Below are 18,820 nucleotides of genomic sequence, written 5' to 3'. Positions count from 1 at the left end.
TTGATAAGTAAACCTCCATTTTGAACAGCCATTGGTCCAGCATGCGCTTGTCGCAGCGACCCTTATAGGGCTCAGGGTGTTTAACGTCCAGTTTCTTCTTCTGTGCAACATTAATTTTTTTTTAAAGTAATTAAAGTTCGCGATTGTCTACCTCATCAATTGGATCTGGCTCGTTTGGTTTGTCCATTGAAGCTTGGAAGGTGGTGGTGGAGAAGCAACATTAGTTGTGCGAGAAGTCGTAGAACGACTTCGAGAATTATTTTGCGTCTGGATCTGATCCAAACGAGTGTGTAGTGATGCGAGGCTTGTGGAAAGTGTGGCCATCTGCTCCTTGACAAGAGTAAGGGCATCGTCAGATTGACCACCTTGGTCCTGAGAATTCGGCATGGTTCTGCCTCAAAGGGAATAACGAATAGGTGCAGGTTCTGGGACGGGTACTTCAGGAGCGGAAAGTATTTGGAACGGGTATAGCCTGTGGAACAGGAACGCCCTCGGAAACTAGAGCGCCCTCTGGAACTGGTTCTGGCTCCGGTGAATCGAGAATAATGATAATTTCGGGTTCGGGAGTGTCTGGAATCACAATCACCCAACGCGGAGAAGGGTTGTCTGGTTGTTAGGTGCAACGGAATGAATGTTGTTTTTTCTCAAGATTAGTGATCTTTATTGCTCAAGGTTCCTTTTAGTTCTTTAGGGAAAGAGAGAGCTTTTCGTCTTGTAGAGTGCTGTGGTCACGAACAAAGTGAGTGGATTGTGCGTGCAAGTGAATGAAACTGAGAGAAGGAGAGAGAAGAGATACGACACCCGAGAGGTTGTAAAACACTCCTCCGAAGGCCCCACTCTCGTTGGCGAGAGTGGTATACTTGATTGCACAAAGGTGTACAATGCGTATGCAATGGACTATGCAACTTAGTCTATGCCGACGACGACGACGGTGACGACGACGACGACGACGACGACGACGACGACAATGGCTGAAATTTGAGATCTTCTAATCGCTGAATTTCAGGACTGTTTCGGTGGCTGAAAATGACTGTTTTGGCTGCGTTTTCTTGGCTGAAAAATAAGGTTTCTTAGGGCTGAAAACTGATGGTCTTTACGGGCTGAATCTGCTACACTTTAGGTGAATAATGCCGGTCTTAATTTGCTGTTGAAATCCAAAAATGCCAAGGGCTGAAATTGGTCCTTCTGTTGCCGGGGTTCTGCAAATGCAAAAGCGCTATTCTGATTTGTTGTGTCGTGATGACGCCGGGGCTGATCTGCTGTGCACAAATCGCCAAGGCTGATTTGATGCAAAAACGCTAGGTCTTCTGTGGAGAAAACGCCAGAGTAGTCGCGGGGGTTGGTCTTTTTGAGAAGTTGCCTATTGAGCAAGGTGCTCGTGTTGCCTCTTCTGCCAGAAAGTGCTAACTTGGGTTTGCTTATATATTAACTTAGCAAAATTGCCCTACCTACTTTTGTTGGAAAGTCACTTAAAAATAATAAGTGAAAATCCCAATAAATAGGAAAATAGGTTAAATGCACTGGAAAATTCCCCTAACTGATGCTAATGGATTCTGATGGGAATTCCGATGATCATGCTGTGTGCAATCGGAGGATATGCATCTATGCTAAGTGACTTGGCATGCACGGTCTACGAATAGACTCACAAAAGTGCCAGATCACTACTAATCTACATTGACTGAACCCTGCTGTGTTGTAGCTTGTCCACGGACACATAGGGTTGGGATATGTCACGTGACATCCCCTCCTTTTCAAAGTGAGGTACTGATACCGAACTGTATGGCGTCGAGGAAGATCGCCAACAACATCCGGAATCTTGGAAGGGACTTTTCGCCGGCCCACTCTGCTGTGTGGGTCGAGCGGTACTTGAACTTCATAAAGGTCTGCAACGCTTGCTTCTTTGGGCCGCGCCGAAAGCGACACAAAGTCTTCTGTAGCTCCTTTGATGCTTCAACTTTGTCTAGAGTCCTGCTTCTTTCGTCTTCAAGAATCTCCATGGCGTGCGTATCAATCATGTGAACACATAATACTTCCTGTGTGGGTTCTTTGGACCAAGGCTCGAGAGCCAAGATCGGTTCGTCGTGAATGATCGAATCGTCCTGTGGGGTTCTTTGGACCTCGACTCGAAAGCCAAGATCGATTCTTGGTGATTGATCGAATCTACAACGAGGTTAGCTTCGCTAGAAAAAGCATCCACTAACACATCATCCTTGTGAACAATCATATTATCTTCATGCAATTCATCATGCTTGTGAGAAATCACATCTTGATCATGCAAATCATCATGCTTGTGAGAAATCACATCTTGATCATGCAAATCATCATGCTTGTCATTGTCATCCAAATCATTGGCATCCAAATCATCATGCTTATCATTGTGCTTCAAATCATCATGCTTATCTTTGTCCTCCAAATCATCATGCTTGTCATTCAAATCATCATGCAAATCATTATCAATCAAATCATCATCATCATGCTTCACACAATCATGCAAATCTTGTGTGTCATGCTGTGGAGAAAGAGAGACTGAGAGAGTCTCCTTTTCCCGATTCTGTTGCATCTGTGCCGGTACTTGAGAAAAGAGTTGCAACAAGGCGGCTTTCCTTTCTTTGTACTCATGCTTTATGACTGCCATTCTTTCTTCGTGTTCACGCTCTCTTTCTACTTTTCTTTCTGCATTTCTTGCTTCTCGTTCTAACTTCTGTTTCAGAAAAAATTGTTGCAAAGCCTCCATAGGAGTTAGTGCAAGCTTTGTCGTAGATGGGGAAGGGTCGGAAAAACCTCCTGGTGTGGAAAATTCTTCTTCGTCTCTCTCATGCTCATCACCTCTAAGCGAAGTATCCATTCCGCTTCGAGTGATGACCATTCTGCAATCGTGGGTTCTTGTGGGTTCTTGGGGGTCTTGGTTCTTAAGTCCACGAGGAACTTGGGTTCTTGCGGGTCTTGAGGTTCTTGAGGTCCTTGATTCGTGAGAATCTTGGGTTCTTGAGGTTCTTGATTCTTGAGGGTCTTGGGTTCTTGGGGTTCTTGAGGTTTTCTTTCGCTTGCAAATCGTGTTGGAGAAGGATCTTCTCTTCACCCGAGTTCTACCCTTTTCTGCGGGCGCACCCCTTGGCGGCCTTGCGCTCACACCAAGGTTGCTTTTTCCCACCTCACGTCGATTGGCCGGCCGCTAAGTGCACGGTCCGCTCTCAATGAGTGAAAAGAGACACAAGGGGAGGCTAGACAAGCCCTTCTTTCTTGGGATTCCTGTCACTCTTCAACAAAACACAATTAGGAATCGCCACGCCCAAGTAAACTTGGGTTCGTGCGACCACAACAAGCAAAAAAATTCTTGTGGTTCTTTCCTTGAGTAATGCAGAACACTCCAAAAGTTCTTTAGGGAAAGAGAGAGCTTTCCGTCTTGTAGAGTGCTGTGGTCACGAACAAAGTGAGTGGATTGTGCGTGCAAGTGAATGAGACTAAGAGAAGGAGAGAGAAGAGATACGACACCCGAGAGGTTGTAAAACCCTCCTCCGAAGGCCCCACTCTCGTCGGCGAGAGTGGTTTACTTGATTGCACAAAGGTGTACAATGCGTATACAAAGGACTATGCAACTTGGTCTATGCCGATGACGACGACGATGGCTGAAATCTGAGATCTTCTAACCACTGAATTTCGGGACTGTTTCAGTGGCTGAAAATGACTGTTTTGGCTGCGTTTTCTTGGCTGAAAAATAAGGTTTCTTAGGGCTGAAAACTGATGGTCTTTACGGGCTGAATCTGCTACACTTTAGGTGAATAATGCCGGTCTTAATTTGCTGTTGAAATCCAAAAACGCCAGGGATTGAAATTGGTTCTTCTGTCGCGGGGGTTCTGCAAATGCAAAAACGCTAGGCTGATCTGCTGTGTCGTGACGACGCCGGGGCTGATCTGCTGTGCACAAATCGCCAAGGCTGATCTGATGCAAAAACGCTAGGTCTTCTGTGGAGAAAACGCCAGAGTAGTCGCGGGGTTGGTCTTGCTGAGAAGTTGCCTGTTGAGCAAGGTGCTCGTGTTGCCTCTTCTGCCAGAAAGTGCTAACTTGGGTTTGCTTATATATTAACTTAGCAAAATTGCCCTACCTACTTTTGTTGGAAAGTCACTTAAAAATAATAAGTGAAAATCCCAATAAATAGGAAAATAGGCTAAATGTATTGGAAAATTCCCCTAATTGATGCTAATGGATTCTGATGGGAATTCCGATGATCATGCTGTGTGCAACCGGAGGATATGCATCTATGCTAAGTGTCTGGGCATGCACGGTCTACGAATAGACTCACAAAAGTGCCAGATCATTGCTAATCTAAATTGATTGAACCCTGTTGTGGTGTAGCTTGTCCACGACTCCACGGACACATAGGGTTGGGATGTGTCACGTGACACGGGTAGAATTTTATCCGGAATTGTGTCTATGTACGAGAGGAAGGATATGGGAACATGTTGCTTGTTGGCCACAGGAGAGAGGGTGAAAGATTGCCAGCGTTGGAGGAGGGATGAAAGAAGGCATCGTGTGTAATCTGGAATCACTGGCTTACAGTCATTTTACGTAAGTTGGGGAATTTTTGAAGAGGTCAAGAGGGTCACTTAAAAGATGTGTTCACATGGGGATTTTTTTTCCAAGGGCTGGCCGGTCACTTAAATGAAAAACTTTGGGCTGAGTTTTTTAAAGTATTACGTTTCTGGAGTTGTACGTAAAAGGGTTGCGCTGCTGGTTTTTCGTATAATAAAGGGCAGCGAAGAGGCATGCCAGCAAAATTTCACAAGGGGCAGCCAGTGAAAGGCAAGGAAAAATTCAGCCAGCGTATGAAATTCAGCCCAGCGTATGTCATAAATTCAGCCCACAAAGGGGTGCGCCAAGGGGTACATCTCCTTGGGGAAAGGGTGCGAGCATGGGCGAAGGTGTGGTTGCTTGCTGGGTCCGTGCCCTTTCACATGATTGGGTGGGAGTGTGGGTTCAAGAGGTCTCACCCAAGGGAAGGGACACGCGAAGAGTCACCAGTAGACATTCACCGGGTACGCCATACAGACATATCTGTGTTTTGTCTTTTATATATAGAATTGGAGTGATAAAATTCAAGTTACCTCATATGGTCGTATGTACCATCTTTCTTCTGCTGCCATGCATCTCCGGGAGGGGGGGGGAGGGGGGAGAGTGTAGCGGCGAGGGTGAGAGGCTCACAACCTTTGGCCCTCGGGTCCAAAGAAAAAATTTAGCTTTGATACCATTGTGAGGATTAGTGGTGCTAATCCTCTAAATGCCTCAAAATTGAGTACAATAGGCTTCTTATATAGGAGACGAAGAGACACAAATGAAAAGACACGTCTCATGGTGAAGAGACGCGACTTTAGAAGTAAACACACATCCTTTCGGCAAAGAGCTGCAACCATTGGACGAAGAGTCGCAACCATAGAGCGAAGAGGTGTGACCAGTCGTCGAAGGAGTGTGGCTGTTGGCGAAGAGGCACGTCTCTTGAGCGAAGGGTCATGACCATCCAGGGGTTCTCCTTGGCATGGCACTTAGCGTATCCGCAACTAGGAGTAGATGTAATATTGTAACATAGTCACAATTGTGACACTTTTACTTTCCCCTGAAGAGAGGGGCTGAGAGAATGCAATAGAGATGGGTGGAGGGAGAGAGGAGAGAGGAGAGGAGCGACACCCGATGGGGTCCCAAGCAACCCTCTCAAGGGCCCCCCACAACGTTGCCGATGTGGTATTTGCTTTATATTGCGTAAATGGAATGTACACACAATGCAATACCTCACTATAGACTCTACTGACTCAAATGACGATTGTAGACGCGGTAACTCCTCAGAATGAGGCACCTCTGGGGCTCTGATTTGATGCACCTTGGATCCTTCTCGATGTGGGATTGCAGATGGCCACCGAGGGGCTGATTTGCACTCCTGATGTGAGAGGAATGAAGGGCTGAAAACCCATATCTTGACAATGCCGATGATGGACAGCAATGGAGCACTCAATGATGGCGAGGGAATGGCCGAGGTGAGGGCTCAATGGGCTGCCGAAGTACCGGGCCGCAACCGTGACGGGCTAACGCTACAAGATCTCACACCACACCGGGCTGGCGTGATCTGTTGGAGTTGTTGGCGCTAGGGCTGGAATTCGCAAAGGCTGGCTGATTTGCCCCCAAAACGCTAAGGTAGGTTGCAAGCCGAAAACGCTGATTTGCCTTGCCCTCTACTGAAAACGCTGGCCGGCCTTTGCTTCTTCTAAGTGTTTTCTCCACTTGCAACTTGACTCAAGAATGGGAGCTCTCTTGCTCCCTTTATAGGTGAGGTATAGGCCTTGAGTAATTATTAAAGCCTAGGTAGGGCAATTGTCCACCAACTCACCCAACAAATAAATCATAAAATCGATTTATTAAAATTGAGTCAGTGGGTCCAATTTCAGGTGAAACTGCCGCACATCTACCCATCCGGGAATCCGATTGACGGGGGGAATGGCTTGTTGGATTCTTCTATCCTAGAACTACATGCTTGTGATGCCAGATGCCCACCGTAGTGTAATAACATCTGTCAAAACGCGTGTACAAACCATTCATGCAAGAGGGTTCCAAAATTGGAAAACCTAATCTAATGGACTTGTCCGGTCATGCAGGTCCTGTGGACAAGCTCACAAAATTGCCGATACTAATCCTCCTAGGATTCTAGATATCCCTATCTAGGAAGAAGGGGAAAATTGGCTCTGGAAGTCGATGAAGCATGTCCAGGTGGCACACAAAGCCATGTACACGTGACAAGAACACACACGGACTAGGGATTTATGGGATGAAAAGGGTGATTTGTATCTCTAGGACTTGGTAGGGCTGATTTGTAGAGGGCTGCAAGTATTGCTGAAGGATGGACGTACTTGGGCCGCTAGAGATAAGAAAATAGACTACTTCTAGGGCAGTTTGTATTCGTTTTGGATTCCTTTGTCAAGTTTCCTCTACGTCTACCCACTTGGGAAAAACGATGAACGTGCAACCTAGTGTGGCGAGGTGGCTAAGCTGTGTAAAACTCCAGGAAGGCCTGATGTAGTAATCTGAACCGTAAACGTTCTCCGAATCAAGGAAAGCGAGACTAAGCAGTTAGCACTGTAGAAGTATATCTCCTGCCTCCAATCCTCCGGTGTCAACCACAACAGAATCCGCGCCAACAACGCCACCAAACCGCTTCATTATGCGACTACATCCGGAGTCACCCGGAGCTTGGCATCCAAGCCAAGCTCCGGGTGACTCCGGATGTAGTCGCGTAATGATGCCTAATCTCCGGCATCTTGCGTGTAAACTCTCCAAGAGATTCATGCCAAGCTCCGGGTGACTCCGGATGTAGTCGCGTAATGATGCCTAATCTCCGGCATCTTGCGTGTAAACTCTCCAAGAGATTCCAAAGCACTGAAGTCCCACTCCAGTTTGTAGATCCAAGCAATGAACCTGTCCAAGAAGAGAACCAAGATTCTCTCCCTAAGTCCATGTAGATGCTCCTATGTAAGCAAGTGATCTGACATGTCAAGGTCAAGTGGTAAGTGTCTATCCATCAAAGATGGTGGTGTCTTCTTTGGGAATGTTGTGATCCCATATGCCATGAGCATGGCCATATCTCGTGTGAACTCCTCTGATGAGTGCATAGGTGTGTCCAAAACAAACCACAAGTCACCACCCCCTCTGGAGTGTGCAACCGCCGAATGATGGTTGGAATGAATGGATCTCCCAAGGATCATACGCCCGTAGATGATCAAGCCGATGTCGAAGATATCGTGTACTGCAGCAGTCACTGAGAGACCGCATGGCCCACCACCGGATGGTGTCCTGGCAAGAGGTAACTTCATTTTGTGAAAAACACAAGCCATGTGATTGCTGTTCACCCAAAAACACAATTGCGAGGTGATGAAAACGCTGCTGTCCAGCGATTTTCAGCGTGCTCGTACGCTCCCGGCATGGTCCGAAGCGGTGTAGAGGAGTATGGGAAGGGTGGTTAATCACTATCATTGCCCCATGGGCTGAAAACAGAGAAAACAGCAAGGGGTAGTGGCTAAAACCTGATGAAGATGGAGAGGATACTCGTCGGCAATGCACCAGATGCAAAGCCAGGTAGGTGGTGGCGAGATCCGGGGTTTAGAAGCTGAGCGTTGCCCTCCTGCTGCAAAAACGCTGGTCTATTTGCATTCCACTTTTTGGCACCAAAAACCTTTTGTTTGTTGAAAAAACAGGTGCCTAAAAGGTGTTAACGACACAAAGTGACCAATAAAACCACCGAAAATGGGCTGAAAACCCAAAAACGCAGATCTAGCTGAAAAACGTAGATGGAGCAGAGGAGGTTTCCGGCAATGAAATGATCCTAAAAGTGAAGCGCTAGTAGCTTGATGCAAAAACGCTGACCTGATCTACAAAGACGCAGGTGGAGGGGGATCCCTTGCGACGAAAAATGCAGATCTCATCGCGCGTCTTGTTGTTTGCAAAGCGCTGGCAGAATTTGCATGAAAACGTTGGTTATGCTGATCTTGGGAGGAGAACTTGATCCGGAGATGCACTGTCTGAGGCCATGGAAAGCCTAAGCTGCTGATACCATGTGAGAGTGAGTGTCCCAAACGGGAGCGCATAAACAATATAAAATACATTCGGATAAATAGGATTTATCACTTATTACTGAAGCCAGAGGATATAGAGAGAAATAGATAGAGAGAGAGATAGAGAGTGAGAAGATCGACACAGTACTGGGGACCAGAAGATGGGCTGGTACCCCCCCCCGTAATAGTATCTTTATTACTGAGGAGAAGTCTATACAAGCACTTGAACTGAATGTATTACCACGTTCGTTCTAGAATAAGACTTGATGGTTCCTGGAAGCCTCATCTTCTGATTCCTAGGGCAAAACCCTATTCCAAGGAACTTCCGTTCTTTATTCCAAATCCTTGAGAACTAAGGTTCTCGCCTTCGGATCTCACCTTCCAGACTTAGGGCATCATCCCTGCAACACTCTCTTTTCCCACTCTGTTTCCAGAGTCCTCTTCCCACATAACAACTCTGCTTTCCCGAACACGAAGTCCTTACTTGGGAATCCCAACTTTCGGATCACAACTCGAGAGACTACCTCTCTCCGATCCGTGGATCTACTTCCCAAACTTGGGTACGAAACCCTTGGGCTGATCTGGCTCTAGTTTCTCAGAGCGCTTTCTCCTGCAGAGGCTCATGCCTTCCTCTGCTCCTACTCCCTCACTTAAAAGGAAGTACATCTGCAAACAAATACTTAGAGATCATAACATGAAAATCGTTACCTTCAAAGTTTCGACGCTCGAAACGCAACTTTGTTCTCGAAAAGCAATTCCCCAGAAGAGATCTCTATAGAGAAAATCCTCTCTTCCAATCCTACACACGAAAGAGGTGTGTTTTTGGGTTCCTTCTAGTAAATCAGCCCCGTCTACGACGTTTATGGGCTGAAAACAGAGAAAAACAGCAGCTTGTCGCGATGGAAACACGCTCCCTAGGGACTTCTTCGTGGGGGAACTCGCGCACTGGGTCCTGGCGACATTGGATACACTTGGGGCAGCCATGGGCATCACTAGCAACGTCTTCTTTACGGTTGAAATCTGCAGTAGCATCTCCTCCTTGCAAAGATTGGTCTTCCCTCTGAGAGAGGGCGTGTGATGCTTTTGTAGCTCCCTAGCCACGGCAAAGATAGCAGAGCATTGGCTGCTCGCGTAGAGATTGTGGCCGTTTTTCCTTTTAAAAAAATAAAAATAAAAAATAAAATTTATTGGGGTGATGTTTTGCTAGAAAGAGAGAGAGAAGAAACGCTGACTGATCTGTTGCCTTATTTATCAGATGGCTGCCCTCTTATTAAGTGGGCGGCCGGTGTATTTTAAAAATAGTCTGAATTTACCCAAAAACTCAATAAAACCTTATAAGTTAAAAACAATGCTTTCAGGTGTCCCTAGATGCAATCACATGCACAGTTGCAATGCAGACATAAACTTCCTCGTGGGAAAGCATTCGCTTCCCAAAAAGCAATCCCGCTTTCTCAGAAAGCATCCGTTTTTCCTCAAAGTTTCCTCTGAACCCATCTTCATTCAAGTGCTTGCTTTTCCTTGTGCACAATTCCAACACAGTTCGGAATTTCCTCCTAACTATGGATATTCCATTTCCGATGCACCCGTCACCCACCTTGTGACGCGTCAAGAATACCCATCACCTAGTCTTTTCCTACCAAACTTACGATACAATCTCCTTCACGATGCTCTATGTCACCCATCCTATGATGCATCAGAGATGTCCGTTCTCGGATGGTCAGATACTTCTTCCTGATGCTCCCTGTCACCCATCTGATGTGACGCATCAGAAGTACCCGTGCCTGGTGGACTTACAGATATTCCCGTTCACAGTGCTTCTGTCACTACTTTGAATGACGCACTAGAAATACTCTGTACTCGAATGTCTCCAGCGAGAAAAACCTCTCACTTAAAATTCCAATAATTTATTTAGAATTATTTTTCTTGGTGTTCCAAGTGAGAAAACCCTCTCACTTATAAATCCAATAATTCAGTTAGAATTATTTTCCTGTCAAATAAAGCGAATTTAGCAACAATGACGTGTGCGGAAGCGTGAAAGAGGAGAGAGAGAGAGACAATAGACCACAAACGAAATGTGTAGGAAAGGGGGCGATCAGCCCCCCATTGACTACCAGAGTAAGAGAACCTTAGTACAGATGTGGAAGTGGGTACCTCCCTGGCCCCATGAATAGGTGCCCAAGGGGAGGTAGGGCAAGGCCTGATAAAAATCCCCACGACCCAACAAAAAAATGATATATCGAAATATATGTGGGCGCCCGGACAAAAGTGGGCGGTCGGCCCAAAACGGCCGGACTAGGTATAACCTAGACTATGGGTGGCCAGCCAAGAGACATACTAGCTGTACAAGTATGTCCTAGACCTGTGAAGCAGCAAAGTGGTGTAAGTCTAACAAGGGTTTCCCGCTATCTCCTACACTATTTGGCATGGATGTGGATGAGGTTTCTGACTACATTGAGAGGGATGGTGATAAGAGGAGCACAGTTGGCAGGGACATGGATCCCACTATTGTTATATGATGCTGATGATATTGTGTTGATTTCTGACTCCCTGGAGGGGATGCTATGTCACTTAGAAGCTTTGTACACATTTGCTCGTGATAGTGGATTGTCTGTTAACCTCGGGAAAACCAAGGTTATGGTGTTTAACACCACACCACATTGGGTCTGGAGGTCAGCACCTACATTTACATATGGCTAGGAGACGGTGGAGTATACATATGCATACACCTATCTTGGGGTAGTCTTCAATGGACCTGTATTTTCATTGAGGAGAGCAGCAAAGACTAGACTGACGAGAGCTTATGCAGCCTTGGGAGGATTGGAGAGGATGTGTTCCCATGTTCAGTTTCAGGAACCTTGAACAAAGCTCTGGCTTTTTGACACTTTAGTGGCTTTAGCTATGCTCTACAGAGTTCAGATATGGGGACCCTCACTGGACCACCATGGAAGATCTGGTAGCATTGATGGGTGGATATATATGGAAAGGCCTTTAGTCTCTATGATTTCTCAGATGAGTCGGGCTAAGGCCTCAGTGCCACATGAGATTATTCGAGCCGAGCTAGCTGCCCCCCCTCTTGTGGTCGAGGTACTTACTAGATCAGTATCCTTCATGCATAGTTTATGGGACCTCCCTAGAGATAGATATGCTCGGCCAGCCCTTGAGTCATCCTGACAGCTAGGGCTATAGGGGGATAGAGCATGCTGGTATGGGCAGATGACATCATGGTTTCAGTCGCATGGTTTCAACGTAGATAGATTGCCTCCTTGGATGCACCCTCCTTATCTCTCACACGGAAAGAGATCACTAGACTCATACGTCAAGATCTGATTCAGCTAGATATCAGGAGCACATGGATACAGCAAACACAAGAGTTGGGCACGAAGATGGCTTTCTATAGAGAGCATCTTCTCCAACTCACAAAGGATGGATATGTGATCAGACTTGCCTTTATGGACACACTCATTTATCCCATGGGATAGGATGTGTTATTGGTCAGACATGTCATTGCATCAGTTAGAGATTGAGACTAACAGATTTAGGAGAGTACGAATAGAGGCCAGGATTTTGCCAGTTGTGTCATATAGAGCCAGAGACAGAGTTACATCACATATGTTATTGCCCGGTACACTATGAGATACGAGGCCGCTTTCATTGTCTATTCTCAAAGGGCTTTGGACCACTCGCTAGAGTCACAAGATATCAGGATCAAAGATGCCTCGGGTTGTTTTTTGCTAGAGTTGCGCAGACATAGGGAGAGTCTCTTGAGGAGATCTGGCAGTGGGAGACATTCACAGAGGGAGATCACTGACTTCTTTAGAGTAGAGATTCGGCTGTTAGATGAGCAAGCTTCACAACAGACTTTATAGCCTACCTATACCAGAGGTATATTAGTTGACAAAGCCATTGAGTTCGGGAGAGCTAGACGCCCATGCCTACGAGGGCGACCACGACATCTTCGGAGGCTCCATTAGAGGATTAGGACTATTCTAGCACGACATGGGAGACGTCCAGTACGACTATTTACAGAGACGGACATTGACATGCTACTCAGTGACCAATGCAATACATTCTCAGACAACGTCCATAGTAGCCACGGTACGGGACGGGACGTTTAATACGTGGTGTACAATACGCGTACTAGACGTATTTTTTAGAATAAAAAATAAAATACGTCAACTTTTTTTTAGATATGATACTTTAATATTAAAGGACAAATGAAGCGTGTCATGCACCTCCTCAATGACTCTTCAATGTTTAATCATAGCATACATAAACAAGCACCATGAAGCTTTAAAACACACTTGATCAACTAACAAGAGAACTAGAATAGAATACATTTTGAGCAAAAAAACTCTAGAATAGAAAACGTTATGGGACGTCCTCCATGTTTCAATACGGGACGTCCCGTATTCTAAATAAAGTATGCGTATTATAGCTGCTATGACCATAGTTACATGGGACGGCGGGTCGGGGTCGGGGTCGGGAACGGGGACGGGGATGGGGACGAGACGGCAAAAGTCAAGAAACGGGGACGGGGGTCGGAACGACAAAAAAAAAAGAAGATTTTTTTTGGCATTTTTTGACCTACACACATGCAACACACATAGAGCATCACTTTGACCACAAATTTACACTAATTAGACCAAATAACATGAGTGATATAGACGCAAATGTGCTTATAAAACATCGAGAAATGAGGACCAAAGGGTGGCTTTTATAGCCATTGGGGTGCTTCAAAGTTCAAACATATGGCTATTGGAGAGGAACTAGCCACTAGAAATGATCAATTTTTCAAATTTTTAAAAAAGTCTCTTGCCGTCCCCTGCCGTCCCCTACCGTTCCCTGCCGTCCCCCGCCGTCCCGGGGACGTTTTGCCTGCGTTCTGGCCTGGCAGCCCTTTTGCCATCCGTCCCCACCCGTCCCCGCCCGTCCCCGTCCCGGAGTCGGGCGTCCCCCGTCCCTAGGGTCTGTCCCCTCCGTCCCCTGTAACTATGGCTATGACAACGTCCAATGCCGGGCATCCTCGGATATTGATGATGATGATGATTTTAGTTTTTTACTTTACTTCATTTTTTATTTTGTACCCAAACATTGTATTAGATCCACCTAGATTGTATCAGTTTGGTCTCATAGGTCATTTTGGCCTTTTGAAGACGTTTAATATAACATTTCATCTCTCTCTCTCTCTCTCTCTCTCTCTCTCTCTCTCTCTCTCTCTCTCTCTCTCTCTCTCATTGCGTTCAATTCTTTCAAGTGAAGTAAAGGAACCTTGTGTTCGTGTGAAGTACTAGATCTCAGCTAAATTCCTTAAACCCTTCTGCTGCACTTGACACGTGACCTCCAGAGTGTGATAGAAACTTGGTTGGTTGGTTTGTGTGAATGCCATAGGTCACTAGGGTTGTCCTAGCAATGTATCATAAAGGTGATAATCTCATATGTCCTGTTTGGACAAGCGATGAAATTTAGGTCATATGTTATGAAATCCTGAAGTTTCCAAGTTTGGGTTCAATTTTGGTCGTGTATTGCATGAATATATTGTAGAGATAGGATTTAAGAATTTGTTGTTTTTGACTTGTGTTTGTGTTGCTATATGCTTGAAAGGTAGCTCTTTCTTTATGCATCTTGATTTTGTAAAATTTACAGGTATTTTAGGTCCTCATTTAGTTTGTAAGTTAAAAGTATTTCAGGCCTTTTGAAATGTATTTTAGTTTTTTTCTTTTTGTATCAACTATGTTATGTACTAGTTTGTGCTATTTCTAGTCGGGTTGAATGTAACAATGTTTTCAGTTTGGTGTCACTGTGATAAGAATTGATATGTTATTTAGCATCACGCCTTATCTGCAGTAGATTGGAGTTTCAATCAAGGAAAAAAGGGTTAGCAATTTGGTGCCAGGGATGGTTTGAGTTCAACTCTGATTTGTCTGGAGGAAGTGGGGATCAGATACATGCTGGAGACTTCAAAGTTTTGTCTCATCTCAAGGGCTTAGGGTGTGGAGACCTTGTGTGCAAGCCAAAAGCAATACATTTTCGTGGGTGCACCAATGAGTCTTATCAATTTAAATGCACAGAAAGAAGCTATTTTGTCAAGGTCAACAGGTGATTTACCTTGTTCCTTTCCATGTACATCTCTGCAAGGGACACTAAAATATTCGTTCTCTTGTGAAGAGCTCTATTATTGACATCAATTAACATTTCTTGCTGTATCGCAGATCATTCAAAGCCAGCGAAATGTTTGCAGGTGAATTTGAAGGGTGCGTATTTTAGGCAAAGTGAAAATTGCTAGTTTCACCTGATCATTGCTTTGTGCTTGTCCCAGAAAGAGGAGAATTGGTTTTTTATCAATCAAAATCTCTTTCTTCTTTTCTCACTGTTCTGGTAGTGGAAAACGTAGCCTGCTACATTTTTTTATTTACAACTTATTGAATCTAAAATGCTTTTAAAGATTTGATACACATACAAATTTACTTGTCACTAATCCTGTAAGGTACACGTTTCAAAATTTCAGTTTGGGCTATTGTTTAGGTAATAGTACCTTATTCAGTTTTCTTCAGCACATGTTTCTCTTCTTTTAAGGTGCCGTGGAGAGCTTTTTGACTGGGGAACTTGATCCAATAGCATAGCACGCTTTCTACGCTGGGTTATGTCGTGTTGTGGGTAAATTCTCTTAAATGGGTAATATTGTCAGGGTTTGATGTGTATGGCGGCTGGAGGTAGATTAGGCGTTCATTTATTCTACTTGCAATATCTGTTGAAAAGTAGCATTTGGCAGTTTTCTGAATCGCATCTTTGTCCTCTTGGTAGTTATCTTGTGTTAGGGTACATGGTTTTTTCCCTTGGAACCTATCAGGTGTGCAATCTTTCTTGATCTCTATACCATGGGTTGCCTTGTAGGAAACTTGAGTGGTAGATTTGTGGTGATGACACAATGCCTGACATTTACCGATAGTTGTATGAGAAGTTGTTGATGGCACACACAAAAAAAACAAAAAGGTGTAGTAAGCAGGCATTTATAGCGTTTAGCAGCTAGCCAGGTGCTTCTATCAGGGCTTAATTGTGGTTTGGTATGATGGTAGTGAAGTTTAGACATGTCATCTTTGCCATTCATTGCCTTCATAATGTACGTAGCATATTTTTCCAGATTGCAGAAGCTTCACCTAACTCAAGCGATCCGTGCTCCACAACCTCTAGGATTTGGGGATCTCCCAGATTGTGGGTCTTACATTATAATGGAGCACTTGCAGTTTCGACCTTTTGGCATGGTAACATCTTGCTTTGAGACAGTCTACTGAAAAACTAGCAGGTTCGTCAAGTTTAACAGTAGTTTTTAAGAACGATGGTTCCAGAAAGTAACCTAGGAGCATTATGTGGAGAGATAGTAGGCTCAAGCATCTTGGTCATATTTGTATCATTTAAGCTGTGCATTTGAGTGTCAGCGAGTGTCAGCTACAGAGCTTAACTTCTGTGTAGAAGGACCTTACGACAAATGGATACACCCCTAACTTGATTTGGCTTAAGATGTTTTCTTTCTAAGGTTAGAGTGCCACCTTTTGTGTTGACTATTGTAGGTATCTCGAGGATCTTAGTTGCTCGTAGTAACTTCTCAGAATCAATCATAAGTTTATGTTTCCATCATTTTTCTAATCATTTGTCATGAGTTACGACCTTTGTTACTAGCATATTTATTCTCATGCCTGACAAATTTGTAATGAAGCATTTTTTGATGCTTTGAGCAGATGCAGAAAAAGAGCCAAGAAGCACTTGGAAGGAGCCTAGCTGTTTTGCATCAGTATGATGTTGGGGATCTATTTGGCTTCTCTTTAGACACAAGGTATCTAGATTATTATTACCTTGCTTCACTGATTTTTCTCAAGAAAACACTAGTAGGAGAAGTTTTCAAATGATCCGAATGTATGGGTTTTAAACCACATGATTTAAACCACATGAGAAGTTTTCAAATGATCCGAATGTATGGGTTTTCCAGGCTGGGGGTCATGCCACTGGAAAATAGATGGGCTTCTTCGTGGGCAGAATTTTTTCTGGAAAGCCGGTTGAAAGACAGGCTCAAGGTAGTAACCTCACCATTTGTTAATTTTTGTAGATATTGTAAATGTTTGAAAAGATACAATAGATGTGAGTTTTGCACTTGTGTAGGGTTTCAAAGATAGATCTGTGTGTTGTGTTGTCTCTCTGAAAGCTACACTTAATATCTCAACTTCTTTGTCAATGTTCCTATTGAGCCAATTTTTTACGAGGGTACGACAAGGTGAACTACTGCGTCATGAGGGAAGGGTTGCATTATCAGGTCTTAAAAGTAAGTTAGGAGTGTGGATTCTCATGTGCATCATATAATCATGATTCATGGGCTATGGTAACCTAGGCTCTTTGCATGCTAATCCTAATTAATTTGAATAAGAGAGTTCGTGTTTCTGTAGCTGCTTTTTGAATTTTCTCAGCCATCTCATGTGGTGTGCATGAAAGTGTGCGTTTCCTTCAGCTATCTCTAGTACTGCAAAGCTGCTCTCTTTGGAGCTCAAATTTTCATGTTCTTTTAGAGAGTTCATGTAGCACTTGGGGAAACGGTGACGGAGCTACAGTCAAAAGAAGGAATGCTGCTAAAGAGGGTGGAAGGAATTTTGGGATCTTACACTTGTAAGCCATGTCTTCTGCATGGGGATCTCTGGGTAAGCTTATTCATTCATCTCTCACACTCTTAGAAGTTATCAAGTTTTATAGATTTGTTTTTGGATGACCCACTCAGATGGGAAATACAGGTTTAACTTCAGAAGGAGAGGTAGCCATGTTTGATCCGGCAACATTCATAGGGGATGCTGAATTTGGTGACTGAAATTAATCTCTATTTTGTCCTTTTCTACTTTACCTGGACGTTCACTGAGTGATCGCTTCTTGTTTTGTTAGACCTAGCTTTTCAGGAATGGGCACCAGTTCCGGGTTTCCCAGGTTTCTGTAAGTAACTACATTTGAACTTCATGTCTTGTTGTTTGCCATTAATTTGCTAAATGGAAGTGCACATTCCTCATGCAAAGTGATGTCAATGCAGCGGATGCCTTCTATGATTCCTACCATGCTGTGCTACCAAGGGCACCTGGTTTTTTGGATCGTCGGAAAGTTTACCAACTTTTTCACCTCTTAAATCACCTCCTGATATGTAAGAATTGCATAGCATTCAATCCGTTGATTTCGGCAGTTTTTTGGAGTCTTACTTTAGATCGTACCAGATGGTTTGGAGTACTACAAGCATGTGCTCGCAATGGTGGATTCGCTGCTGCTGGATTAAGGTGGTGGTGTCAGCACATTTTTTGACATGGAAACACTGGGTGTTGTGCGATGGGAGCTGCGGAGGGAGCATCTTGATGTTTTTGCGGCATTTCTATAAACCACACATGAAAACCATGTCAGAAACACTTGGCTACTACGCTTGCCCTCTGCTGCTCTTGAAACAAGGTGAAGATTCATGTGAGCCTTCTGAAACAGGAGAAGCTCACATAAGAGTGCCCCTTGGCAGGCTAAAATAGCTCAAAAAGAAGATTTGTATGCCTATCTCCCTTCTCCTCTAAGGCCTGTTTTAGCAGGCCAAGAAGGCACAATATTAAAGGGATTTCATGCCACGCAAGGTGTATAAGCAAATGCTTTAATTGAATTCATGGCTTCAGCTCAGTACTATTACCATACGTGTAGCATCTCTCTCTCTCTCTCTCTCTCTCTCTCTCTCTCTCTCTCTCGGGATTATCACATATAAGCAGTCTCGGATTGCTCTTCGACGTATAGTACGTCGCAAGGAAAGGGCATTTTTAGCCAATCTGGAGTAGGATTTATATCAGCTCTTCTTGAGTCAGGACTCACATGAAGCTTGGCGCTTATTTCACGAGCACTCACCGCCTCCGACGATTACTTCTCCTGAGATTTGGGGTCAATATGTAACATCATTATATATGGTATCTGGACAACCTCCACTACTAGATCCGCTAGAGCCATGCCCTGCTACTAGTACTTTCTTTACTACGGAAATGGTAAAGATGAAGACAAGAAGAGTATATGATCATGATGGTTTAGTAGCAGAACATCTGATCCATGCTAGGGATCTACTTTCAGAAGTCCTTGCTCGTCTGTTTAATCGGGTCACGTGTGAAGGATTACATGAATCTTGGAAATTATCTACTATCGTACCTATTTTCAAGTCAGGGGATCCTATGATACCAAGGAACTACCGTACC

The 18,820-nt window shown here is 44.5% G+C and overlaps 1 protein-coding gene across 2 annotated transcripts in view; it reads left to right on the top strand.

Moving 5' to 3' along the window:
- Window positions 1–18,275, top strand: part of LOC147444199 (uncharacterized) — a 44,415-nt gene extending 26,140 nt beyond the window's left edge. The window contains exons 2-11 of one of the 2 annotated variants that reach the window (XM_086526903.1): window positions 14,433–14,684; window positions 14,798–14,839; window positions 15,727–15,847; window positions 16,322–16,416; window positions 16,570–16,654; window positions 17,141–17,269; window positions 17,347–17,425; window positions 17,505–17,552; window positions 17,647–17,754; window positions 17,825–18,275. In XM_086526903.1, the coding sequence (XP_086383029.1) occupies window positions 14,433–14,684; window positions 14,798–14,839; window positions 15,727–15,847; window positions 16,322–16,416; window positions 16,570–16,654; window positions 17,141–17,269; window positions 17,347–17,425; window positions 17,505–17,552; window positions 17,647–17,754; window positions 17,825–17,883 (1,018 nt within the window). In that variant the 3' untranslated portion in view covers window positions 17,884–18,275. The remainder of the gene's footprint in view (window positions 1–14,432; window positions 14,685–14,797; window positions 14,840–15,726; window positions 15,848–16,321; window positions 16,417–16,569; window positions 16,655–17,140; window positions 17,270–17,346; window positions 17,426–17,504; window positions 17,553–17,646; window positions 17,755–17,824) is intronic. The other variant, XM_086526904.1, reaches the window with a different exon arrangement.
- The last annotated feature ends 545 nt before the right edge of the window (window positions 18,276–18,820 follow it).

This window comes from Adiantum capillus-veneris, chromosome 13 (genome assembly GCF_014529385.1).
Source record: "Adiantum capillus-veneris isolate H3 chromosome 13, ASM1452938v2, whole genome shotgun sequence".
NCBI classification, from domain to species: Eukaryota; Viridiplantae; Streptophyta; class Polypodiopsida; order Polypodiales; family Pteridaceae; genus Adiantum; species Adiantum capillus-veneris.
The sequence above is the reverse complement of the archived record's forward strand: the minus strand, read 5'-3'. Positions and strand labels throughout refer to the sequence as shown.